General features: G+C 45.3%; 13 protein-coding genes across 13 annotated transcripts; 6 read left to right on the top strand and 7 right to left on the bottom strand. All coding sequences in view use genetic code 12, as the record gives it.

Annotated features, from left to right (window-relative positions):
- Positions 1–819: 819 nt before the first annotated feature.
- FOB63_001531 (uncharacterized protein) lies at positions 820–2,028 on the bottom strand (the record flags this gene model as incomplete). The annotated part of the gene is made up of 1 exon (XM_002618354.2): positions 820–2,028. The coding sequence occupies one exon, from the start codon at positions 2,026–2,028 to the stop codon at positions 820–822; it is 1,209 nt and encodes a 402-aa protein (XP_002618400.2).
- A 664-nt stretch (positions 2,029–2,692) lies between these two features.
- On the bottom strand, positions 2,693–4,138 carry DUG1 (metallodipeptidase; the record flags this gene model as incomplete). The annotated part of the gene is made up of 1 exon (XM_002618356.2): positions 2,693–4,138. The coding sequence occupies one exon, from the start codon at positions 4,136–4,138 to the stop codon at positions 2,693–2,695; it is 1,446 nt and encodes a 481-aa protein (XP_002618402.1).
- A 1,290-nt stretch (positions 4,139–5,428) lies between these two features.
- Positions 5,429–7,252, top strand: FOB63_001529 (uncharacterized protein; the record flags this gene model as incomplete). The annotated part of the gene is made up of 1 exon (XM_002618357.2): positions 5,429–7,252. One exon carries the CDS (start codon positions 5,429–5,431, stop codon positions 7,250–7,252), a length of 1,824 nt encoding a protein of 607 aa, XP_002618403.2.
- Positions 7,253–7,398: 146 nt separating this feature from the next.
- FOB63_001528 (nucleotidase) lies at positions 7,399–8,241 on the top strand (the record flags this gene model as incomplete). The annotated part of the gene is made up of 1 exon (XM_002618358.2): positions 7,399–8,241. One exon carries the CDS (start codon positions 7,399–7,401, stop codon positions 8,239–8,241), a length of 843 nt encoding a protein of 280 aa, XP_002618404.1.
- A 186-nt stretch (positions 8,242–8,427) lies between these two features.
- On the top strand, positions 8,428–9,354 carry FOB63_001527 (putative serine hydrolase; the record flags this gene model as incomplete). Its single annotated transcript, XM_002618359.2, has 1 exon — positions 8,428–9,354. The coding sequence occupies one exon, from the start codon at positions 8,428–8,430 to the stop codon at positions 9,352–9,354; it is 927 nt and encodes a 308-aa protein (XP_002618405.2).
- Positions 9,355–9,611: 257 nt separating this feature from the next.
- Positions 9,612–10,508, bottom strand: FOB63_001526 (protein disulfide isomerase; the record flags this gene model as incomplete). The annotated part of the gene is made up of 1 exon (XM_002618360.2): positions 9,612–10,508. One exon carries the CDS (start codon positions 10,506–10,508, stop codon positions 9,612–9,614), a length of 897 nt encoding a protein of 298 aa, XP_002618406.2.
- Positions 10,509–11,399: 891 nt separating this feature from the next.
- Positions 11,400–11,703, bottom strand: FOB63_001525 (uncharacterized protein; the record flags this gene model as incomplete). The annotated part of the gene is made up of 2 exons (XM_066102172.1): positions 11,400–11,536; positions 11,634–11,703. The coding sequence occupies 2 exons, from the start codon at positions 11,701–11,703 to the stop codon at positions 11,400–11,402; spliced, it is 207 nt and encodes a 68-aa protein (XP_065958470.1).
- A 705-nt stretch (positions 11,704–12,408) lies between these two features.
- Positions 12,409–13,302, top strand: YUH2 (Yuh2p; the record flags this gene model as incomplete). The annotated part of the gene is made up of 2 exons (XM_066102171.1): positions 12,409–12,442; positions 12,488–13,302. 2 exons carry the CDS (start codon positions 12,409–12,411, stop codon positions 13,300–13,302), a joined length of 849 nt encoding a protein of 282 aa, XP_065958469.1.
- Positions 13,303–13,659: 357 nt separating this feature from the next.
- FOB63_001523 (uncharacterized protein) lies at positions 13,660–14,667 on the bottom strand (the record flags this gene model as incomplete). The annotated part of the gene is made up of 1 exon (XM_002618361.2): positions 13,660–14,667. The coding sequence occupies one exon, from the start codon at positions 14,665–14,667 to the stop codon at positions 13,660–13,662; it is 1,008 nt and encodes a 335-aa protein (XP_002618407.2).
- Positions 14,668–14,872: 205 nt separating this feature from the next.
- Positions 14,873–17,450, bottom strand: SFC1 (Sfc1p; the record flags this gene model as incomplete). The annotated part of the gene is made up of 2 exons (XM_002618362.2): positions 14,873–15,923; positions 17,272–17,450. 2 exons carry the CDS (start codon positions 17,448–17,450, stop codon positions 14,873–14,875), a joined length of 1,230 nt encoding a protein of 409 aa, XP_002618408.2.
- Positions 17,451–17,520: 70 nt separating this feature from the next.
- Positions 17,521–18,867, bottom strand: FOB63_001521 (uncharacterized protein; the record flags this gene model as incomplete). The annotated part of the gene is made up of 1 exon (XM_002618363.2): positions 17,521–18,867. One exon carries the CDS (start codon positions 18,865–18,867, stop codon positions 17,521–17,523), a length of 1,347 nt encoding a protein of 448 aa, XP_002618409.2.
- Positions 18,868–20,065: 1,198 nt separating this feature from the next.
- KEX2 (kexin) lies at positions 20,066–22,747 on the top strand (the record flags this gene model as incomplete). The annotated part of the gene is made up of 1 exon (XM_002618364.2): positions 20,066–22,747. One exon carries the CDS (start codon positions 20,066–20,068, stop codon positions 22,745–22,747), a length of 2,682 nt encoding a protein of 893 aa, XP_002618410.2.
- A 476-nt stretch (positions 22,748–23,223) lies between these two features.
- Positions 23,224–24,729, top strand: ZWF1 (glucose-6-phosphate dehydrogenase; the record flags this gene model as incomplete). Its single annotated transcript, XM_002618365.2, has 1 exon — positions 23,224–24,729. One exon carries the CDS (start codon positions 23,224–23,226, stop codon positions 24,727–24,729), a length of 1,506 nt encoding a protein of 501 aa, XP_002618411.2.
- Between the last annotated feature and the right edge of the window lie 188 nt (positions 24,730–24,917).

Below are 24,917 nucleotides of genomic sequence, written 5' to 3'. Positions count from 1 at the left end.
TTCACGGGCGAGCCCTTTGTCAAATTTATTTCATGTTTCATGTGTCAGTGTCTTCCATTTTTTGTTTTCGCATGAGCCTGAAGATACTCTTTGGCTAGCCTCTTGCGTCTTTTTTTTTTTTTTTTTTTAAGACTCAGCTTTTGGTTCTACATGCGTAGCTCCTTTTCTCCTTTTGGTTCCTTTTTTTCCTTCTCATGCTCCATTGTTCTCCTGCCTTGCCCTCATTTCTGGATCGCCGAAAATCCCCATGCATGTTCGCGTGCATATCTTGTACATGAGGCTTGTAAGTCCGAGGCCATACTTGTAAAAATCGTTGAAGTCGAGATTCGGCCAGTCTTATCTATGGTAGAAAATCGAGCACCAGAACTGTGGTTCGGTATTAGCAAAAAGTATCATTGGTGCTACGTTATTGGCAATTGATATATAATGCTTGTGAAAGTACTGCGCAATAATCATTGCTAATTGAATGATGAACGTTATCTTCAATTGATAACATTTTAGTTATTATCCTAAACGCGAATACCTGAAATCTTAGTGAAACTGGATGAAGGTTAACCATAAGAAAAACAAGTTTCCAAACCTGCAACAGTCTCTTCTAATAGACCTTAGTCAAACGATTGATTCCAAAGCAAAAGTTCATTATGACACAGTAGTAAGCACAGTAATCTACATGTGAACATATCTTGTCATGACACAATGTTTTTTGTCGACCTTGGTTTAATATTCATCCATCCAATCTCTTTCCTACGCTATTGTTTTTTTCATCTTCTTCGTGTATCCATCATCTACACCCATGTTGCTTCTCAAGCATTATCGTTACTACATGCTAATGTCACCGTTCTTCTCGGCGCTGTTGTTTTCGTCGTCATTATCCTGATCATCCTTCTCCTGTTCTTCCTTCTCGCGGGAGTGGTGGTGTTTGCCACCCCGTCTGCGGTCGCCTGATCCGTAAAGCGAAAAACTGTCCAGATGAAGTCTGTATTCAAACGTCACCCCACTGACTCGCTCTGTAGATGCACCTGCGACCGTTTCGATGCAGTCAGAGCCTTGGAGAATCACGTCACATTCACGAATCACTCTCAACACGGCATCGCAAATGACACGCCGAGCTTGGAACGGCGTAAGTTTCTTTCTATCGTCGTCATCGTCACCAGTCTTGCGCCCAAAGTGCAAATTAGAATTCCACACACTAATGATCTCTTCGTCGCGGCGCACACTCAATACCAATCCAACAATATCGCCCAACATTTGCGATACCTTATTCTGAGCCTGTTCAGGAATAATTGACCCAGCTAACGTCTTAAGCAATAAACGTTCCCATATCAATGTGGCACGACGGCGTCCGGCCCGCACTGTTTCTTGATAATCGTCAGACAAACTATTGCTGTTGTTGCGGTGGTTGAAACGGAAAACCCAGCGCCCACCTTTAGCGTTGTTTGGATCTTCCCACACGGGATTCACTCCGGCTTTAAAGACCAAGAGCTCGGTGCCATATGCCAAGTTATACAGCTTTTTGAGTGTAGACAAGCTCAACCACATTTGCTCGAGTGACGCAATTGTTTTGATTTTGCGGTCTGGGTGGCCATATTGCGGAAATTCGATTTCCGTCGTGTTCTGTAGATACGAGTCGGCACCTTTGGTCTTAGTTGAGTTGTTACTGGAGGCATCATCGTTGTTTTCTTCCGCTACCCTCTTTGTTCTCGAATGGTGCCATATAGCCCAACAGTAGGGCAATACATGCTCAGAACTCGACAATAGTGCCACAGCATCTGCCGCTTCTTGGGCTGGATTTCTTTTTGGGAGGTCGGCCACCACAGAAGCCGCTGGTGTGTTGGTGTGGTTATATCTGTTGTATTTGTATGAGTGGCGATGATGCGAGTTGTTCAGGCCGTTGCTGTGAGTGTGTGAACTACCGTTATTTTGTCTGTAATTGTTTGAGTTTGGGGTTTTTCTTGTCTCCTGCTGCGGCTTGTTCGGGTTCATGATGCGGTTGAACAAGGACTCCGCTCTTTTCAAGTTCTCTGACATGGCGCGTAATTAGAAAGCAGAGGACAGATGGGTGGAAAAATCAAAAAGGGAGCAAAAACTCGACGGTGCAAAGAGCAGACAAATCCGATATAGGGCTAATGGGGGACTAGTTGTCTTGATTTATAACAGAATGATGGTTTCTGACGGTTGATGCGCCGTTGAACTTGTGCCGCTTATGTTACTGCCTCGGGGCGGTTATTTGTTGGGGAATGAAGGTATGAATTTCGTTCGAGGACAGGCAATGCAATGAAAGAGGGTGTTGCGTGCGGATGGAAGCGTGGAGGAAAGTACCGCTAGGTTAGTTTCAATAAAACAAGAATGGTGTGTTCTCAAGTTGGTGGTAGAAACAAATTTTTCCAAGGCTGTCGTGCGCGGGCCAAGCGCGAGATACAAGACTCTTGCGACAAGAGCAGACTATAGACAGATAGACTAGAGGCATAGACAGACATAGACTAGAGGCATAGACAAGACAGGAAAAATGCAGCAAAGTCAAAAGAGGAAATGATGCTGGAAATTAGCAGAGACTATTGTCACCAGCTATAGACTACCCATGATTACAAGGACAATTACCGATAGGACAAAAGTCGTATTATTAAGCGTCAACGTGATGTAGTAAATCCAGACATGACGGCGGATAGCAGAAGCCACCCATATGTCAAGCCGTTTAAGCCTTACCGTAGTAGTGCAAGTAGCCACCCAAGGTCTTGCATCCGTTGATGTAGTTGCTCACATTCAACTTCTCGTTGATGGAGTGAGCACCGTCGTCACCACGGCCCATAGGCAACAAAAGGACCTGGGTTCCAAGCTCTTTCTCGAAAGTCAAAGTGATTGGGATCGAACCACCCTCACGAGTAAAGTCGGGCTTGACGTTCCAAACGTGTTCAGTTGCCTTGGAGGCAGCGCTGAAGGACTCGTTGAAGGGGTCAGAGACCCAGTAGTCACCATCATGGATCAACTCAACGGTCATTTTGTTCTTAGAGCCAAGGTCAGCGAAAACCTTCTTGACGTGCTCGAAAACCAATTGGTCCAACTTGGCAGACTCAATGTTTGGCACGGTACGGATGGAAAACTTACCCACAACCTTGGCTGGGATGACAGTTTTTGCACCAGCACCAGAAAAGGCGCCCTCGACACCGTGGATCGACAAGGATGGGTATCTCCAGCGGTGCTTCAAAATGTCCTTTTTGTTGTCGTGCAAGCCAGTTTCGGAACCACAGGCAGCGTGCAACTCATCCACAGAAAAGTCAATGTCGTCATACAAAGCATCTTCCTTTTCTGTCAAAGGAGCGACCATGTCGGAAACGCCTGGCACCAAAATCTTACCGTTTCCATCAACCAACTGGGCCAAAATACGCACCAAATCGGTCATGGGCTCTGCCACAACACCACCGAAAATACCCGAGTGCAAGTCGGCACCTGGACCTTCCACAGTCACCTGGTAGTAGTTGCAGCCACGCAAACCGTAGGTCAACACGGGTTTGGTTGTTCCAAGCCAGTAGTTGTCGGAAATACAAACAGTGTCGACAGTCTTGAAATACTTCTTGGCTTCTTGGGCAATAAGGCCATCCAAACCGAGAGAACCAGATTCCTCCATTCCTTCGAAACAGCACACCAAGTTGACTGGAAGTTCCCAGCCCAAGGCGTTGTGGGCCTCAATGACGTTGAGCCAGCCCAAAACTGGACCTTTGTCGTCGGTGGCACCACGACCGTACAAAATTTCAGCGGCAGTGTCGTGGTACATGGTGAATGGCTCAGTGTTCCAACCGTCCTCCTTAAGAGCTGGTTGCACGTCGTAATGGCCGTAAACCAAAACGGTCTTCTTGGCAGGGTCCGATCCAAAGCGGGCCAAAACAATAGGAGGCAACTGGAGCGTTGGGTCGGCAACTGGAGGTGGCTGTGTGCCCAAGTCCTTCAACTGGATGTCTGTGAAACCCAAGGTTGTAAGTTCGTTGACCAAAAAAGCCGCCATGTCCACGACTTTTGGTCTAAGGGTCTCGTCCGAAGAAACGGAAGGGATGGCAATGGCTTTGGCCAAACGGTCGATGAATTGCGGCTTCAACTCATCGATCTTGGCAAACAATGGCTCCAAGGGGAGTTTATCGAACGACATGGTGAAAAATGGGGGAAAAAAGGTGTTTCTGTCGAGCCGTTTGGAGTGCACCAGAGATGGGAGACTAGAAGATGCAGGAGAGTGCCGTACACCTATTTGCCGTGTATAACCGAGCAGACTTCGAGGGAGGAAGAAGGCAAAGAGAGAAACAACAAAAAACTGTGGAAAAGATGTTCCGGCAGCCGCACTGAGAGTTTAAGAAATTTCGTCAAGCAGAAAGGTGAACATTAGTGGAATAGTTGAGGCTCTGCTTAGTTATACGTGCGTTGGTAGTGGCTCCTTTCCTGTGTGAAGGCAGCCGCACCGTTGAAGGGCCGTTGACAGACGCACCGAAAGAGGCAGGAAAGAATGCGAGAGAACGGATACATGTGAGTAGGATGCGACGAATGCGAAAAAAAATCCATAAGTGCTGACATAACTTCAGAGAGCCGGGGAAATCGAAACTCCAATGCGGAAGAAGCACTGGGACATGTAATTGAAAATGACGACGTACGGTTTGGTATCATCTACCTTCATTATGTTGAAGGTGCTACTTCGAATACTATAAAGGAAATAAGATGTATAAAGGACAGGGACCTACCTGAAAACACTTCCCATCGAATTGCGAAACCTCGTAATATGGTGAATCAGTTCGGACGGTGTAAAACATGATGCGGAGTCCAATTTTGCTACGTTTACGTCAGTAGAATCTATGCAACAGCATTCGTTTCATTAAACAGTGAAGGTCACGTCCAACACTGAAAGTTTGTCGTTATGGAAAATAGACCACTTTGTGATACCACCAACTGTTTATCAACAGAAATCCGGGGCCAAAATCGAAGGCTTTGCAGACCTTAACGAAGAGTCTAATTCGAATCACTGAAGCAGAAGTGATTTTTTTTAGCATTCTAAGAATATCCAGAATTTTGAAAAGTTGAAGTTAATGACTTCAACATACGAAACTTTTATCCTCCATTTTCAACAAGAATTATTGGCACCAGGAATCAATGCTTCCATTTTTATCATGTGTAACAGTTTCAGTACCCTGTAGACACCTTCATTATCTGCCATATATTTAAAATAGGTTCAGCATCTGCCTATGAAAAATTGTGTTTCAGTTTTCAAACCATCCAATCCATGTTGGTTTTCCCTGATAGAAAAGTGTTTATGCCTTTTACGGTAGCTACAAGGTAGTTTTATGATCAGACTCCGGTCTACTTTAAATCTGCGCAGGCTGGTGCGAATCCAGTTTCTCATTTATACTTCACTTAGTTTCCGCGCTTATAGCAGAGAGCATTGGCATGCCACAACATGGTGGACTTATTGGATGCCCTTGCAAAGTTATCTAGTGACTCAGATTCGGATTCCGACGAGCCTTTCCACGATGCCGAAACATTTTCGGATAGGTCAGGCGAAGAAAGACACATTCTCCAGAGCCCCATATATCCTAGTGGACCGAACAGTACAAACACTAGCCAGAAAGGAAGCCCGAGCCCTGTGGTGAAAGGAGGAGGTCCACGCGCCGATGAGGACATTGTGATTCCCGCAGTCTTCCTTACGCAAGGAGCGAAGAACAGCCGTCTCTTGAAGCAAAGCGCAGAGATCGCGCGCCAGCTCGAGGCAGAAAAACAGCGCGCGGCAGCCGAGCGCGCCAGTCTTTACAAAAAGAGACAGGCGATACTAACGGAACTCAACGATAATGGATCTGGTTTCACATACAGTTTGAAGACCGATCTTGACTTGGTGGACTCGTATGTTGAAAGCGCGTACGCTAACCATCATTCCGTTTATTTGGCGCGCCACTTTTACTGCTTTCGAGACCAACAGATGTCGAGCGAGCACGAGCCTGCGCTTGATTTCTTGTTTCGAATGGGCGACTTGCGCGCCTTGCCCCACACCCTCGCCCTCCACTCCATTTCCACACTGCGGCTTGTGCGTTATGCGGTGAACAACATTCAGAACGAAACTCATCTTGATCTAGTGACGGCAAATGTCGAAAAGGAAATGATGAAACAATTAGAGGGAAAGAGCAATGCTGGAATAGAGGAGGCAGACGAGAGAAAGACAGAAGTCGAACATAACGGGGAAGAAGAAAAAGAGCCAACCTGGTCCCTTGAGGATGCTATGGCACAGTTGGGCGCAAACATGAGCACAAATTTAACCCTCAAGTATGTCCATTATTATCGCAGCACATCTGCACTCATATTCAAGGTCGCCATGGTTTTACTTTACTTTTCTGCCCACACCGACCTCTCTCTCTCGATACGTGCTTTCATTGTGTCAGTGCTGGACTTTGCCTTCAACAAAGAAGAGCGGCGCACGCTAGTGGCTAGGATGGTGGGCCCTGTTTTTCGCGCCCTTGTAGCACGCGCGCGCTTGCTGGGGATGCTGGACGAGTCTATTTGCGCGAACGTTTGCTCGGAGCTCGCCCTGATACGGTGCTACGTTTACGGCGAGAAAAAGCGCGTCATGCAAAAAGAGTGCGAATTGCAGTATGCTTTTCTAGATAATTTGGTTGCATCAGGCGCAGAAGCAAAGGTCGCGCTGCTTCTTGTGTCTGCGTTTCTCGCACAGAGTAACGGTTTAGGCTTACTTACGGAAGAACCACCAAACTCAGAGCTGCGTGACATAATCAACAAAAATGCACAGACAACCATGGAGGAACACAAGCTTTCAGAGACAAGTGTGACTCTTCTCCCAGAATGTTCCCCTGTGGAGACAGCAGATGTCCTAGCATCCACCATTCCGGTTGCCTCGCTTACTCGAACGCTCACCTCCATAGAGCGAACGAAGGTGCAACCACATTTGTCGGGGCAGATATTTGCTAATCTCTACCGCGCGCAGCTCTGCGCCGCCCTTGTCGTGCGACTTTTGCATTCCGCGCTCGCCCTGGAGTTCCAATTGCACCCCAAACACCAGTGGCGCGCGCTCCATCGCCAGGTTCTAGCAACAAAGGATAGTCTCCAACAAGCAGTTGGGGCTGTCCTGTATATGCCCATAGAAGAAACTCCCGACAAGGTGACTCTTTCGAAAGCATTGGGAGAGACTTACAATGCGCTCGACCAAATGAGCATGGTGTTGGATAAGAATGCTGTTTTCTTCCGCGCTGATCTATTCTACGACTCTCCCTCATAATACACAGGAGCGCCCATGTGCCCTCCCCATGTGCATCTTTCCATGCTCATTATCAATCTTTACTCATACGAACCACTTTGTTTCGCGGATAAACAGTCCACGTTTCTTTTCTTTCTTTTCTTATTTGCGAAAGTTTCCTCGAGCCAATGACTCAAGCACTGCCACTAGTATATAATAACCCTGAGATTGACGCATCCGCTCATCCCGGGGCAACGGTCGAACTCAAGTATGGTTTTGGCCCTGTTCCGGCTCATCTCCGCAACAAGAAGATCTTCTTGTTTGACATCGACAATTGTCTCTACAACCGGTCCACCAAGATCCACGACATGATGCAGGTGAAAATCCACCAGTTTTTCAAAGACAATCTCCAGTTGAATGATGAAGACGCCCATAATTTACACATGAACTATTACAAGACTTATGGTTTGGCTCTTGAAGGTCTCGTGCGCAACCATCGCGTCGATGCTTTGGACTACAATGCGAAAGTGGATGACTCACTTGATTTGCCTTCCGTTTTGAAGTATGAACCCGAATTGCGTTCCATGCTTCTCCGCATCAAAAAATCTAGACAATTTGACATGTTCTGGCTCGTTACCAATGCCTACCGAAACCATGCTTTACGTGTGGTTTCTCTTTTGGGACTTGGTGACTTATTTGATGGTCTCACCTACTGTGACTATGGCACTTTCCCTGTCATTTGCAAACCCATGAATGCGTACTACTTCAAATGCTTAGAGACGATAAATGTGGACAAGGACGATCCAGCTGCGATGAAACAATTACATTTTGTTGACGATAGCGAAATCAATGTCAAGGCCGCACACAGACTCGGATTCGGTCTGGTTTTCCATTACGTCGAGGTTGAAGAGGAGTACGAAGCACTCAAAAAGAAGCTGGACTTTACTGAGTATTATGGAACTGGAGACAACTCGGACCCTCTGAAGATACGGATTATTCGGCTGATTTTGGAGTTGGAGAAGTGGTTGTGAACATGTATGTAGTTATCTTCAGCCTTATAGACAATTTAGAGTAAAACATTGAGATAGCGCATTCTTTTCGATGACTCCGGAAAGCAATAAATAGGTCTCGTGTTGTACCGTAATCATTGCCTTGCTAAATTATATAGTCTCTTTCTTCTTTATTGATCTTTCTTACTGACGTGCGGATTCCAATTCATGTATTTGTCTATCTTTCGCATTATCACCTACTATCGTTCTTCCATCGTACTTTCGTACAGGACTCACATCTCTTTTGCAATGCCCAAAAAAGAAATCGCTTACAAAGGTCGGGTGTTATTTTTGCATGGCTTCGCTCAAAGCTCTTCTGTCTTCTATGCCAAGTCTTCGGCTTTGCGCAAAAGATTCCAATCTTTGGGCTACAAGACCATCTATCTTAATGCCCCCATCAATTTGATTCCATCGGACCTTCCATCGTCCGATTCCTTATCCAAGTTTAACACTGTGGTTGTTAATGAGGAAGAAAAAACAAACTATCGTGGATGGTGGACCAAAAAGCCTGATCATACCTACAAGTTGGATGATGCTATTGCCTGTGTGGAAAAGTATATCAAAGATAACGAGATTGTATCAGGTTCACCCGAGGATGACAAATCGAATCAGATTCTCGATAGCGATCGTGATTTGCCCATCGTAGGGCTTGTGGGCTTTTCTCAAGGAGCTGCTTTTGCGGGTGCCTTGGTCCATACTTTTGAACAGCTCTTTGGTGTGGACACTCTTGAGTTTGCCCTCTTATACTCAGGTTTCAAGATCGACACGAAGTTGATGCCTGAATATGCTGAGCTTTATTCACAAAGGAATGGAAGTGATACCAATGTTCGCATGTTGCATATTGTGGGCGAGCTAGACACGGTAGTAGGCGACGACAGAGCTTACACGTTGTACGATCTGACAAGAGAAAACTCACACTTGTTGAAGCACCCAGGAGGACATTTCGTACCGAACTCGAGAATCATGATTGACCAGGTGGTGAACTGGATTGAAAACAAAAATGAAGAGAGTGAAAAAAAGGAAGAAGAGAAACCGAAGGCTGAGAAGTCAGAAGTTGACGATCTTTTGGCAATGATGGAGAAGTTTGGGGCGTAATTGTACCTATAGAAACATATATTAATCTTGTTCGAGTGTAATACATGTACTTTTTAGTTAACCGACGAATGCATGGTGAAAAGAGACCTTTCAAAATGGAACTCTAACAAATACTCTCTTGAATGCGGGTTCAAGCATCTTTCATCGATCACTCACATATGATTATGACCATCACTGATTCCAGTTTCATAATCAAAGAGCCATTCCCAGCTTCGTAGAAGACTTTGAAGGAAGTTCGTTCAATCCATTAGGCGCCATCACAACTCATCCTTTGCATGGCCACGATACTTTGAGTAGTATTTTTTGTCCTTTTTCGACAAAACTCCCTCTCCGGGCGCAATTCCAGTCTCATCTATCAACCACTGTTCAATTTTTTGTTTGTTTTTCAAGTTTTTACCTTTGTACCGAATAAAACGGTGTTCTTCAGGTTTATACAAAAATAAGAGCGGCAACTTGTCCTCAGGCTTCAATGGAAAAGATACCTTCACGCCATCGACATCCACATGTGCCTCTGAGGGAGTTTCTTTTAGTGTAATCATACCCAAAGAAGCTGAACCCAAAAAGTCGATGGCCATGGTTTTGTAAAGAGGTGTAATGCTTGGTGAAGACGACATGAGGAATACTCTTGGACTCAGGGTATCACTCAACCATTCGCTCAAGGAGTCGCCATCAAAACGATGGAATTTCTTGACATAGTTTTTGATCCGCGATGATACAAATTCTATCATCGGTCCTAATGCCCTTTCACCGTTATAGACCTCTGGCACATGACTGGCAGAGTTTTTCGTTGCTCCAGATTTCCATTTTGGTGGGCGGAACACAATCACAGTAGGAAATCCCTGGATTCTGTGCTTGGAACAAAGCGCCTTATTGCGATCGCTATCACAGTTAACACTAGCCACGTTGACAGCGTATTTTCCGTCTTGATGGAGAAAACGTGCCATTTTGCGCCACACGGGCTCAAGTCTTTGGCAGTAGCCACACCAAGGCGCGTAAAACTTCACGATCGAAGTGTAGTTGGAACGATAAACCACCTTATCGAAGTTCGCTGGCGTAAGTTCGTAAACATTAGGGTCCGTAGAATAAACGTCACCAGAGATACGCGCCACAACACAAAGCGCTAGTTGAAAGAACGCTAGAAGAGGAACAAACATAGATGTTGAATGAATGTGCTAGGAAAACGAGAAGATGTGGAAAATGCTAACCGTTACAAATTGTAAGTGCGCGCCGAGACCGGAGACAAGAAGACACAAGAAAAGGCGAAAACCTAGACTACAGAGAAGAAGGAGGAAAGAGAAGAAGAGAGGAAAAAGAAGGAGAGAGGAGATAGAAGACAAGGAAGAGTCCATCGAAGAGGAGAAGAGTCATCAAGATAACGAAAAATGATGGAATTCTCGAAAGACAGTAAAATACATGCTAGTATGATTGGAGAACATACGCAAGTTGACATGGGCAGAAACGAGATATCCGAGGTGAACATTAGTCGTCCATCTATCTAATATTTTCGAGAGATAAATGTCTCGAGCAGACGTCTAGCGCATTTCCAGTAGATTCACGTCATGAAGTGAGATGGTGTACTAGGCAGAGAGATTCGAAATGTACACATACTTGGCAGCTTTTTGCAAAGCTATTTGAAGATACGTAAGGTGCTACAAAGCTATAACGAATGTCTTGCCAAATTTTTTTATATTTCGTATCTTTCATGAACAGATGGTTGTGCATTAGTGCATATCACTCAGTTTGGAACGGTCCAAGAAAAGGTCAGGTCAAGAATCATGTAAAGTGGTCCAAAAAGATGATTACATCTCGCAGTTTATCAAGGAACAATGATAGATGTGGCTGCGTATAAATGAGATACTGTGACAAATTGGTCGCTGCTTTGAGCAAGTCTCGAGTATCGAAAGTAAGACTCCAATCAAGGCTGATTTACACCTTGATAAAGTTACCACATGGGTGAGACGCAAACAAATCACACGAGTTATCTACGTATATCTAAGTGTCCGTTTATTCTTATACGTTAGATGACAGCTCGTGTCACCGCCATCTCAAATGTATACGCCAAAAAAGTTACAAGCGTAGATGGAGCCCAACGCAATTGCCCCCGATGCAACCACAGCACTGGAAAAGTAGCTGATTGCGCCGCTCTTCCTGTTGACCAACGCCGCTGAAAGCGATATGAAGCCTGTGGGTTAGTACCAAGAGAATAGATGATAGTGCGATTTGATACATACTCACCAACAAAAGTAAAACAGTAATGTGTGCCTGATAGTTGCTCCAACGCGAAGGAATTATCTCGTGCGCAGCTTCGAATTCCGCCCGGAGTTTGTTGTATTGCTCGAGATTGGACATGGCCGGGGACTGAAGTTATACGTGTCTTTAGTACGGTGTATCTAAATCACTGAACAAACCGCGCGACACATGTACAGTCGCCGCTTGATAAACGTTGAAGATGAAGAAGTACTACACGCAGAACCAACCATTTAGATTCAGCTAAAGAGTACTAGACTTGATCGAATGGCAGTGGAACTAAAATTTGTCACTGTGATTTCAAAATGGGAACAGGCGAATTTACGAACTTTCACAAGACGGTGTTTCTAATTTTGATATGGTGGAGATTGAGTCCAGTCAAATAATTAATCACTTGAGTAGCCTAAATCACATTCTCACAATACTTTCAGCAATGATTTCATTCAAATAACAATGCGTTTTTGTCTCTGAACGAAAAGAATTTATCTGACGCCTTCCATATCACTGTGCGTTTTTAGCATAACTTCGCGACCGTAGAATAATTTAGTTGAAAATTCAGCCTAAAAGGATCAACGCTTTAGTAACTAATACCACACTAGATCAAAGTGGATAAGACGAACTTAAACTGTCTTAACTGCTGTATTTATTGAAAAAGAGTGGTACTTCGAGATGGTGACCTGTTTATCGAATTGCTTCTTTTGCTTTGTCACCGTACACACAAAGATCTGCACTCATACACCATATACACTCATACTCAATCCAACAGACTTGTACTTGAGCAAACACACACACAATTAATCTTTTCTTATGAGTTGGAACACAATTGACTCTGATGCTGTACGTAATATTCAGGCACCATTTCTCACCCTTCGCTAACCCCAGGGAGTCTTCTCTGAACTAGTTGAACGCCTTGGTGTTAAGAACGTTCAGTTCGACGAGCTTTATTCCATAGACTCAGAGTCGCTTACTGCTCTTGCCCCTGTTCACGCAGTCATTTTTCTTTTCAAATACGTGCCTTCGCCTCCCCTGGGGGATTATGACCGTGATTACTTAGAGAAGGGCATTTTCTTTGCCCGCCAAACAATCCCCAACGCATGTGCCACACAGGCCGTTTTGCATGCATTGCTCAACAAGACAGATGTGATCGATATTGGTCCGGAGTTGTCTGGACTCCGTGATTTTGTTTCCAGCTTTGACCCGGATACATGCGGTGACGCTCTTTCAAATAGTGAAACGCTTCGCCAAGTGCACAATTCCTTTTCAGCGCCTGTGCTTGTTGAAGAGGATGGGCCAAGTGATCTGGGCGCAGATGCCTTTCACTTTGTGGCGTACTTGCACATGCATGACCATATTTATGAACTCGATGGCCTTCGGCCTTTTCCAATCCGCCATGAACAAGTGAACCCTGAAGATTTTTACACCCAGTTGCCTAATGTGCTCGCACGACGTATTTCGCTGTTTGAGGGAGAGATTCGGTTTTCGTTACTTGCTGTGACTAATGATAAGTTGGTACAGTATGCTGAACAGGGCGACGACATGGCGATGCAACAAGAACTTTCTAAGCGGGATACATGGAAACGGGAAAACGAGTTGCGTCGCCATGATTTTGCGCCTCTTGTAGTGGAACTTTTGCGAAATATCACTAAGGACATGTCGGATGACGAGTTTGAGACTTTACTCAAAGGGAAAGCCCGAAAATAGGGTTTGGGTAAGTTTGTCAACGAATAGACATGGATTGGGTGATTCTTTAACCGTGGCAACAAAAGCGAATACATGTAAGGTTTCATCATGGCAAAAACCAAAAATTTTGCATTGTAGGCTAATTATTCATTTTTAATTACTAAATTCTAGGGTCAGCAATCAACCTAATAATCCTACCGTAAACACGACGGTCAAATTGCCAGTGTACATTTTTCATGAATATATTCCAAGTTCATATAGCTATTAAATAGGCTCTCCCTGCAATTATTTTCTCTCTATTGTTGTCTAGTAGTGTTTACGAGATTCGATAATGCAATCCAAGAATGATTAGGTTCAGAGCAGTGTGTTCTCTACACTCTACTCGTAAGATCCAAAAGAGAAGAACCCGCCTCCTGGGCGACTATGACGTGAAAAATAGTCAAAGTCGATACTCACAGCGTTTCCAAGCAAAACCGCACGCTGGTCAAGGGTAAGTGGTCCGGCCACAGTTGGATACAAATCACCAAGTCCTGCAAAACTTGCCGGGTCCATGCGGATGATATAAATACCGCTGTCGGTAAAAAGTTCCCGGCCCAAACCTACCCAGTTTCTATCGACAGAAGCAATGACATCACCAGCCTCGTTTCTAACAGGGAAGTCAAAAGCAAGGAAAGGCGAATCGATGGCGCCAAACTGAACATATTCGTCAGTTTCCTCATCCTCTAACTTGAACAAGTTATATTTCCTCCGCCACAAGTGCCAGCTCTGGACAGACTCACCCACAACCTCGTACATAAGATTCCCCATGGGGTCGAAGCCTGGTAAGAGACATTTGATATGCGAGTTGATGAAAGAGAAGGGTCTTTTTATGGTCATGAGTAAGTCGCCATAGTTGTTGAAAATGTCAATGTCAAACGGCCGGTGTAACCTGAAAAACTGCCTACCAATGGCCTTCATAATTCCTAGATCTTTTTCTTCCATATACCCAATTTGCTCACCTAACGAGTTCATGATCTTGTACCTGTTTGCCTGTTCAAAACCAATCACCACGTTCATGATTTCGATCTGCCGCTCAATGACAAGTGTGGGCTCTTTGAGAATCTCATAAATGCCATCGTCGTGTGTGATGATGCCATTTTCATTGGGAGGCATTTCAAACACAGTCCGGAACTGTGTTGGCGCCTCACGGTATGCATTGGTGTCAGAAGATGGGTTTTCCCGGTGGTAGAACTGGTTGTGGCGCTTCTCTTCGAAACGGCGAACTTCTTCTGGTGAAATTTCCCGGACCTGGCGGGTTCTGCGCAATTGTGCTAGCGTAGACTGCGAAAGTGGTCTCGACCACTTGGGTGCGAGCGTTTTCGACCAGTGTGCCCCAAGTCTAAGCATGGTTATATGTAAATGTGGTTTAGATCGGTTCAAATGTGGTCTTTGGGGTACATGAGAAAGGACCAGAGAAGGCGTGAGTGTAGATCATGTGCAGGAGAATACTATATGTGCAAACTCAAAAAATAAACGATTGAATAGTAGAGAACTACACCGATAAGCATGATAATGCGAGTATCACTTTTTGCATGAATAAATATGTATGGCTCTACGATTCGAGCTTTTTGGCAGGCGCAGAGGTTCCGTTCAAAACGCCCTTCATGAATTCGTACACGGTGAATGTGACTGCCTGACCTGGAGCAACTCTCATGATTCTAGGTGTGATACCCTTGTACAAAGCGGCCACACCTTCTTCTTTGATCAATTGCTTACCAATCTTGGCAATTCTCACCCATCCCGACTCGTTGGATGCATAGGAGCTTTTCTGTAATCTGGTTTTGATTGTGTCCAAAGGTGCGTTGGACAAAGGACCCAAGGCACCGGAAAACAATCCAATCAACGAAGTCTGCCATGAGGGCAAAACATCCTGCTGTTGTCTGTCTTGCAAGTACTCCTTCAATTTAGAGTAGACTGTAAAGTTGACACCTTGGTTGGAAGCTTGTCTAGCTGCAGTCAAGGAAACACCACGGTACAAGGTGCTGAAACCTTCTTCTTTGCAAATCAAGTAAGCAGCGTGGAGCGCATTTCTGTACTTTGGAACGTCTAATGGATCAGCCATTGAGTGGTGTTGAGCCTGCAATCTGATTTTGACCACTTCCATGGGATTCACAACCAACACGGCCTCAGTGACACCAGCACCGACACCGGCTGCAAAAGTGCTTCCTGTAGTGATATTTCCTTTTTCGTCTCTCAAAAGCGAACGGTAAAACTCATATGACTGGAATCTGATTCCCATCTTAGGAACAATGCCCAACACAACAGCACCCAAACCCTTGTATAACGACAAGAACGTCTCTTTTTGCACAATGTTGATACCAGTTCTGATGAATCCTGGCGGCTTTTTACCCGACTTTCTGTACAATTGCATTCTCACCTTCACGGTGTCCAATGGGTGGCAGCATAACGCCTCAAACAAGCCTGCAACACCACCCGCAACCAAGTCTGTGATGGAACCTCCTTTTTTCTGTGTAGACATTGTGGGAAAGAGAGAATGGGAATAAAAAAACCGAAACTTTGAAGAATAAAAAAATTTCGCCGGGAGCCGGGCCATTATATATGTCCCCGCAAAATGCCCCGTGTTCCATTTCTCCGGGGCATGTCTACCAAGTCTGGGGTAACACCCGTACCTCCATGATTCACAGTCTTGTGTCCCAGTGGGAGATTGAGTTCCGACTCAACGGAACAGGCTCTATATTCCAGTGAAGGATGTTTAGCTATACTTACATTCTAGCTTAGTGGATAGAAAATACATCAATCTTCGCCGGTAACATCTCGTCCTAATGCACTTCTCCGAGACCGATAAATGATGGAAAATTACTGGATGACTCGTCATCCGCGGGCCCGGGAGTATTATGTACAGTCTGACCTGGGGTAGAATTATGAGTTGGTCATATACAACGGCCAAGAATTCGGTCAAAAGAGCAACAAAAGAGACAAATGCTATTTAGTGTTTGGATCTATCGTTATGGGGTTGTTTATAGTGCTCATCAACAAGCAGACAGACGACAATGTCCGTGTTCGGCCTCGGCGATTCTCATGAAAACGCGACTCACTACGGGCAACCGGAACGATTCGGTCACATGGCCTCTTACCATTCACCAATAGTAAACATTCTCTAAGTCCGAGCACAAGACCTCATGTGAGTGTGAGAAGGTACCATTGAAGACGCACAATACGCCACTTTCTTTATTAAAGGTAGATTCTAGAGTTTGGTAGGTTCTTTTAGCTGGTTTTGCCTTTTGGGTGTACCGAGGTCTACTCGTTTGTGTTGAAGTCTGTGAAATTACAACTGGTGTGTAACTGCATAATTGCATTCACTGCATAATGAAGCTACATTACATGGAAGCACATTGCATCATTTGGAATCAACTTCACCATCTTGGGTAACTCCGACAAAATGTGCGTATCATTCGCATCGACATCTAAAATGTCCATTTCTATGGCGCTTCTTTCCGTTCTTTTTTAGTTTAGCACTTTTCTCTACTGTAAAGCATACATTTTTGACCTAGCAAGGAACTAAATCCCATCCCAACTCCGCCAATCGTTAACCTGGCAATACCTAGTATAGACTACTTGATTGTTCAATATCTTAGTTTCCGCTCTGTATTTTTCAGCAAAAAGGATTTGTTCATTCTCCTTTTGTTTTGCTCTCATATATTTAGCATAAGTGAATATGCTAATGTTTGTTTAGGCCATTTGTGCCACAAAGTCCATGTTTGAGCCGCGAGCAAGAAACTTGTCAAGCATCGTATCTAAATGTGCGATAACGTGGGTAATTGCGGTGGCTTGTGTATGCGAAATGGATAAGCACGTTAAATTCATTGTCTTTAGGAAAATTAAAACCGTTCGCAAAGCCTGGTCCACGCTGTCATTGTACAGATTTTGATTGAATAGTGTCATATAGCTTAAAGTTAGTCTTGTGTCTCAGTTTTGGGGTTTTTGTGTCACTCGTACCTGTCCAAAAGATGGCGATCATGGACAAAAAATGGATAGATGACAGCAAAGCTATAGGCATACGATGCCTCGTCCCTGTTTCTGTGTACCATGTCATGTTTGAGCCACACATCAGGATGGGCCAAAGTCTCTGCGTCGGGGTCCATGTGGTACAAGTGCGAAAAGTAAAGCATTGAATCACAAGAGACTACACCCAACGTAAACTGGAAACCATAGCACCTTGTGTAGCTCGTATTTGCATCATCATTCTTCTGTTTCGCTCACCGTGTCTAACTCAAAGTCCTCGTGCCCTGTAATATCAGCGTAACCTCGGAGCTGGCCGTCTTCGTCATAACCAACCAAATGCAAATAAAGGGCTAGCATCATTAACATCCACAAGTAAATGACAAAGCCTGCACCACACACGACAAGAATATATGATGAGTGGTCGGCACCTAACCCATGGACCATTTCAAGCTGCTCCTCGTTGGCAGACATGAACAACACACCCGACATTACCAAACACAATGGCGGGAAGTGCTGGAATGCCAAAACCCGACCAGTGTCGCATGCAGCAGCGTCTCTTAACAAGAAACAAATTTCCATGATCCTCGTAAGACCACCGGCCATAAGTACCAACCCAAACATGGCATGCACTTTAGTTGAAATCTCCAAGTGTTGCGAGTGCTCGGACATTGCATAGCCCGTATAGATGAGAAGAACTGCTGGCACCACGTTTCGTGTGTTCTCGCGGCGGGAAAGCCACATGCCCAACATTCCACCGCACCACCAAATGATTCCCATAGATGTGTGCTGGTAGTCTCCATGGGACCATCCTTCACGACCCCAACGGTGTTCCGTGAACGTGTTGACTATTCCCCACAAGCACATCAACGACGAGTCCCAGAACTCTTGGCTTCGGCCGTTTCCACGCCGGTTGCGGATCCATGGAATTACGAGCACCCATGCAAGAAGAAACCCATATCCAACAAAACTCGAGCCCATGATTCCATGAGCTATACATTGGCCAGTGGACCGGCCGTAGCAGAAGCCAAACAATGCCACTGGCGCCATACATACCCGCACCCAACCAGTAAGAACCGTCGTGAAGGATACAGTTTTGTAAAGACGAACTGCGGCACGAGAGGGCGAAAAAGCAGTAGTCAGAGGTGCTTCACGTCCGAAAAGATTTTTTCCTGTTATGAAAGACGCCAAAAGGACGGTACCACCCAATTCCCATGTGAGGAACCAGCTCGTACCTTTAGAAGTCCTGTTTTCGTGGTTGGAGGGGTCTGGAAAGGCCAAGAAAAGCGATTCGAAGGCCAGGTAGGCCAAGGAAACAACATGAAGTAACCCTGACCAGTGGTATCTTTCTGCAAAGGCAAAAACAGATGCCACGGATGGAACAAGAAGCAAGAGCACCAATGAAGTTATCCAGTGGAAGGTTTTTGAACCAGCATTGACGGGGTGAAATTCAACTTTATCATCGCCCATATCCATGTCTGCGAGGACATGCGATACGAGAAGTAGAAAAGTCAAAGTTACTCTTTTCCACGGTAGCATGGGGAAAAAACTATTGATAGTCGTTGATGTTTCATGCGTCTGATACATGTGCGCATAAGGTGATTTACGTGTAGTACTACAGATAACCGGATCGTAGTATCCGAAGCGATAAAAGTGCTGGAAAGTTGTAAATAAGTTAATTCATAGTAGAAAGACTATTGAGCAAAAGGATAAATACGTGTCTTATTGGGAATTGATGTAAGATAGTTTTTCCAAGGCCATGGTATTTCAAGTTCGAATGCGATATTCGGCAAATGTGACACATCTCCGCAGATAATTTTCAATCTTCCAAATTGGAAAAAAAAAAAATAGAATTAAAGCCAAATCTGTTTCCTTTTCTCCAATGCTCAAATAGGAAAAGAATGTATGTCTAAACATTATCTTTAAGCTCAATATTCGAAGATATGGAGTATGGCTTGTGATACGATCTGATCCGATTCGCGGATTGATGAATGTTTCATTTAGAGATTCTACGTGAATGTATTTATGGCATACAATTTAGCGATTACTGGCCCCATCAAGTAGCAGCAGACAAGATGATTTGAACGTCATCGAGTAAGTTTCAATGTGATGAATAAAGCCATAATTCAGCGCCATACCTATTGTGTGTATGTGGGAGATCCACAAAGTAGAGCAACGGTTTTGTATCACAACGAATTATTAATGGTCACATCAGATTATTTATGAAGCCAAATATACAAACCCCCTTATGGCATATCAGGGGCCGAAACATGAAATGTACTTCTGGTTATCCGATTCCCAGTTCTTTGTGCAAGTGTTTACCTACATTATCAATAGAAACTTATAGTAGCATTCCAGCACTCAAAATACAAGGAAGCAAGGAAGCAAGACAGAGAATACATGCAAATATAAGCAGAGCGTAAGTAGAACCAAAACCGAGGAGTAGAAAGACCAACAACTGCCTTCTCTCGTCTGCATATGCTCCTACACGTTGCAACCTCAGGCAGAGCCAAACACTACCACTTCTGTGTGCTTGTTCTAAACCAAGAAGCTCCTCTCATATAGCCCTTCATTTACTTGTCATTATTGTTGCCGTTATTGCGCGTTTGCAATATCGTCGTCTTTCTCATTCCCTATTCTTTCTGTCTCTACTTTTCTCTGCCAAGTGTCAAGAGCGCGCGCGCATATTCGCACCAAAAGATCTGACACCAACCAAAAAGACACCTTCCTGTATTTCTCCACTGGGTGTTTTGCTTCACATTTCGCTTTTCTTCTTTCGGTCGCCATGAAGCTAGCGCTTTTGCTATACATTCTCGTGCGGCTCGCTGTTGCCACCAAGATCCCTTCGCGTGACTACTTGGAGAGACAGTATTTCGTGGTGGAGTTGGACACGCGAGAGACGCCAGAGCTGCTCGATAATTTCATTCGTGATTACAACTCTACGTTCCGCTTCGAGCACCCAGCTCGTGGTTTGGACGACCACTATGTCTTCAGTGTGGCCAAGGACGACCCTCACGCTTCCTTTTTGGGAAATCATAACTCCAACGACTACAGCTTGATGCGGCGGGCGCCAGGACTCGAAGATGAACACGACCGCTTGGTTCTGTGGCAAGGACTCCGCCTGGTACATATGATGCAGCCCCGGCGGCTTGAAAGGCGTATGCCCGTGCCAATTGAAACGGACAACGACACATCAGAAGAATGCGGGGCTAAGCTGCCGCGTGGGCTCAACATCGTAGACTCGTCGCAGGAACCCTTTCGTGAGGTGAGCGAGCGTCTTGGCATCAATGACCCGATCTTCACTGAGCAATGGCATTTGATCAACACTCTAAGCCCGGGCAACGACGTCAATGTCAAAGATGTATGGTATCGTGGCGTGCGCGGGCGCAACGTGACTGTGGCTGTGATAGATGATGGTGTTGACTGTGATTCGGAGGATTTAGCTGCCAACTTCAACGCTCGTGGGCTGTGGGACTTCAACGATAATACTGAGTTGCCTAAGCCACGACTTTTCGACGATTACCATGGTACGCGGTGCGCAGGAGAAATTGCGGCTGTCAAGAATGAAGTTTGCGGTATCGGTGTGGCTTGGGAAGCCAAGGTGGCCGGCATTCGTATTTTATCTGGCACTATTACTGCAGAAGATGAAGCTGCGGCGATGGTCTATGGACTAGACGCAAATGACATTTACTCTTGCCTGTGGGGCCCAACAGATAATGGACAGACGGTGGCTGCTCCAGATGTTTTGGTCAGAAAGGCCTTGATTAAAGGTGTCCAACAAGGACGTGACAAAAAGGGCGCAGTCTATGTGTTTGCTAGTGGAAATGGCGGACGCGTGGGTGACCAATGCAACTTCGATGGCTACACCAACTCCATCTATTCCATTACCGTCGGTGCTATAGACTACCAGGGCCAACACCCACCATACTCTGAAGCATGTTCTGCCGTCATGGTAGTGACATATAGTTCTGGTGGCCGTGAACACATCCACACGACAGACATCCACAAGAAATGTGCATCTACACATGGCGGGACCTCTGCAGCAGCACCTTTGGCTGCTGGCCTTTTTGCCTTAGTCTTATCAGCAAACCCGGCCCTTACGTGGCGTGATGTGCAATATGTGTGCGCCAAAGCAGCAGTCCCTGTAAATGAGGACGACGGTGAATACCAAGTCACAGGCTTGGGCGAAAAGTACCTGCACAAGTATGGATATGGCAAGTTGGATGCGGACAAACTTGTTACAGTGGCACAGGAGTGGAAAAATGTCAAACCACAGGCCTGGTACTACTCAGATGTGCTTTCTGTTGACCAGCGTGTCACAACAGAGGATGAGGACTCAGATGTAATCACCAGCACCATCACTGTATCAGAGGAAGAATTACGTGGCATGAATGTGGAGCGCGTGGAACACGTCACCGTCAAGGTCAACATTGCTTCCAATGTTCGCGGGCGCATTGGTGCGCGGCTTGTATCACCCAAAGGTGTTGTCAGCACCTTAGCACAGTTCCGTGCTGTGGATACACTGCATAATGGGCTTTCAGACTGGGTATTCATGTCTGTGGCACATTTAGGCGAAGATGGTGTGGGTGACTGGCGCTTAGAAGTGTTCAGCGGGCCAAAGAATACGCTTCACTTCAAGGACTGGCAGCTTCGAATTTTCGGAGAAAGCGTTGATGCAAGTAAGGCAGAGGAGTTTGACTATGACACAGACTATGCTGCTGTTCGCCGTGACCGCTTGGGCAGCTCTTCACCTGAAAGCTCTGCAGTTTCTTCTACTAGTTCTGCCTTCACAGAGTCTGTATACTTGACTTCTGCAACTGCCACTGTTTCTTCTGCGTCTACTGAGCATGCTGTTACTTCAGTCTCTTCCTCCACATCCACTCAAGTATCCTCTGCGACACCCACTTCTGAGAATGAGGAGCCCGAGGAGACTAAGCATTACATGACGGACCACGCAGGCCAATACTTCATGGCATTGACTGTGCTTGGATTCATCGTCGTAATAGTTCTCATGAAGTGGCACAAGGGTGTGGGCAGCTCGCGTCGCAGAAGAAGAGAGGACTTTGAGTTTGACATTATTCCTGGCGAGGACTATAGCGACAGCGAGGCAGACTCACTAGATCTCCGTACGCCAGACCAAGATGAACGAGAGCGCGAGGCGTTGTTTGAGGACCTACATGCCGAAACATTGCCTGACTACGACGACGATATGTTCCAAATTGGTGATGACGATGATGATTCTCGCAAGGCTGAACAATACAGGAAAGGCAACACACACTCGGAGGAAGGAACCTCCCATGCAGATGATGTCAATGCCAAAAATTTGATAGATGCCGAGGGCTCTAAAGATGCAAGGGATAGCAAAGATGCCAAAAATACGAGCGATGTTGCTGACATCGTTGAGGATGCCAAAGATGACGCCCAGCCAAACAAAACGAGCGAAGAAAACACTCCATCAGCCGATTGAGATCATTTCACAATACGTTTTTACTTATTCACTACAAGAGCAGATATGTATACTAATGTGACGCCGTATGTGGCCTAATCCATGGACCTGGACTCTCCTTTCTCATGCAGGCCACGTCATTGCGCAAGACGACATTTGTAATCAGGCACGTGAAGTCTGCGAATTCGCAAGGCTACACCAAAAGCTTAAAAAACGGAACTGAAAGGACTATAGAGAACAAGTATTAAAAAAGAAAGAAAAGAGTATTCCCATTACTTAGACCAGTAGAGTCGAATCCGACTTCCCGTAGTATAACGCCGTGATCCTGTGAGAGCGAATTGGCCGAACGGAGCCGATCTTATCTGAGTGCGAATTCGGTCAAGAAACTCCGGTCCTCCATATATGTTCGCCCGCCTCTCTGACCCAACTTTTTTCCGTCCACTTGGAAACACCACGCTTTTTTCCTCCGTTTCCAACTGAAAAGAACATAATTGAAAATGGCTACTGAACCTTTCGGCGATCACGTGTCCATTGTGGTGTTTGGCGCCTCTGGAGATCTTGCCAAAAAGAAAACGTTTCCTGCTCTCTTTGGTTTGTACAGAGAGGGCGAATTGCCATCGACAGTGAACATCATTGGATATGCTAGATCGCAATTGACCACCGAAGACTTGAGGGAAAGAATCAAGCTGTATTTGAAGACGGACGAGAAATCAAAGAGTAAAATTGATGGCTTTTTGCTGTTGATCCATTACATCTCTGGTCCGTACGACAAGCCAGAAGGTTTTGAGAAGCTTAACAAGGCCATTGAGGAATATGATGCCAAAAACAATATCACCAGCTCCGAAAGATTGTTTTACTTGGCCTTGCCTCCTTCTGTTTTCACCACAGTGGGTTCTCACATCAAGGAGCAATGTTACCCTAAGGATGGTAAAATGAGACTTATCGTCGAAAAGCCTTTCGGTCACGACTTGGATTCTTCTAGAAAATTGCAAAAGGACTTGGCCCCTCTCTTTTCTGAAGATGAATTGTACAGAATTGACCACTATTTGGGTAAGGAGATGGTCAAGAACTTGTTGGTTTTAAGATTCGGTAACGAGTTGTTATCGGGCTCATGGAACAATAAACACATTGCGTCCATTCAAGTCTCTTTCAAAGAAGCGTTCGGTACCGAAGGAAGAGGCGGCTACTTTGATGAGATTGGTATTGTTAGAGATGTGATGCAAAACCACTTGTTGCAAGTGTTGACTCTTTTGACTATGGAAAGACCTGTCTCCTTTGACCCAGAGGCAGTCAGAGACGAAAAGGTGAAGGTTCTTAAGGCCTTTGGTAAGATCGAACCATCAGATATCTTGTTAGGCCAATACGGAAAGTCTGAAGATGGATCTAAGCCAGGCTACTTGGATGACGAAACCGTCAAGAAGGACTCCAAGTGTGTCACTTACTGTGCCATGGGCCTTAAAATCTTCAATGAAAGATGGGATGGTGTCCCAATTGTTTTGAGAGCCGGTAAAGCTTTGAACGAAAGTAAGGTGGAAATCAGAATTCAGTTCAAGCAAGTGGCCAAAGGCATTTTCAGAGAAATCCAACGAAACGAATTGGTCATCAGAGTGCAGCCCAACGAATCCGTGTACTTGAAGATCAACTCCAAGATTCCCGGTATTTCCACCGAGACATCTTTGACTGAATTGGACTTAACATACGCCAACAGATATTCGAAGGATTTCTGGATCCCAGAAGCATACGAAGCTTTGATCAGAGACTGCTACTTGGGAAACCACGCCAACTTTGTCAGAGACGATGAGTTGGATGTTTCTTGGCAATTGTTCACTCCTTTATTGGAGTACATTGAGTCCGACAAGGCGCCAGCTCCTGAGATTTATCCATACGGCTCCAAGGGTCCAAAGAATTTGAGAAAATTCTTATCTGATCATGGGTACATTTTCAACCACGATGGCTCGTACCAGTGGCCATTGACTACCCCAGATGTTAAGGGTAAAATGTAAATGAGTGTATGGCAATAAGAATGAACGACTTGAGTTTTGATGTCTAACGTAAAAACATCTCGGGTGAAATAGAATTTAAACAGCACCAACGTCAAGGGGCAGAGATTCATAGTAAAAAGGAGAAACATAAAGGCTTTTACGATCTCACCAAAGTAGGTTGAACAGTGTTAAATCAGACATCCATGGAA

This window comes from Clavispora lusitaniae (assembly GCF_014636115.1).
Source record: "Clavispora lusitaniae strain FDAARGOS_655 chromosome Unknown tig00000038_pilon, whole genome shotgun sequence".
NCBI classification, from domain to species: Eukaryota; Fungi; Ascomycota; class Pichiomycetes; order Serinales; family Metschnikowiaceae; genus Clavispora; species Clavispora lusitaniae.
Note: the sequence above shows the minus strand (reverse complement) of the source record. Positions and strands in the feature narration are given on the sequence as shown.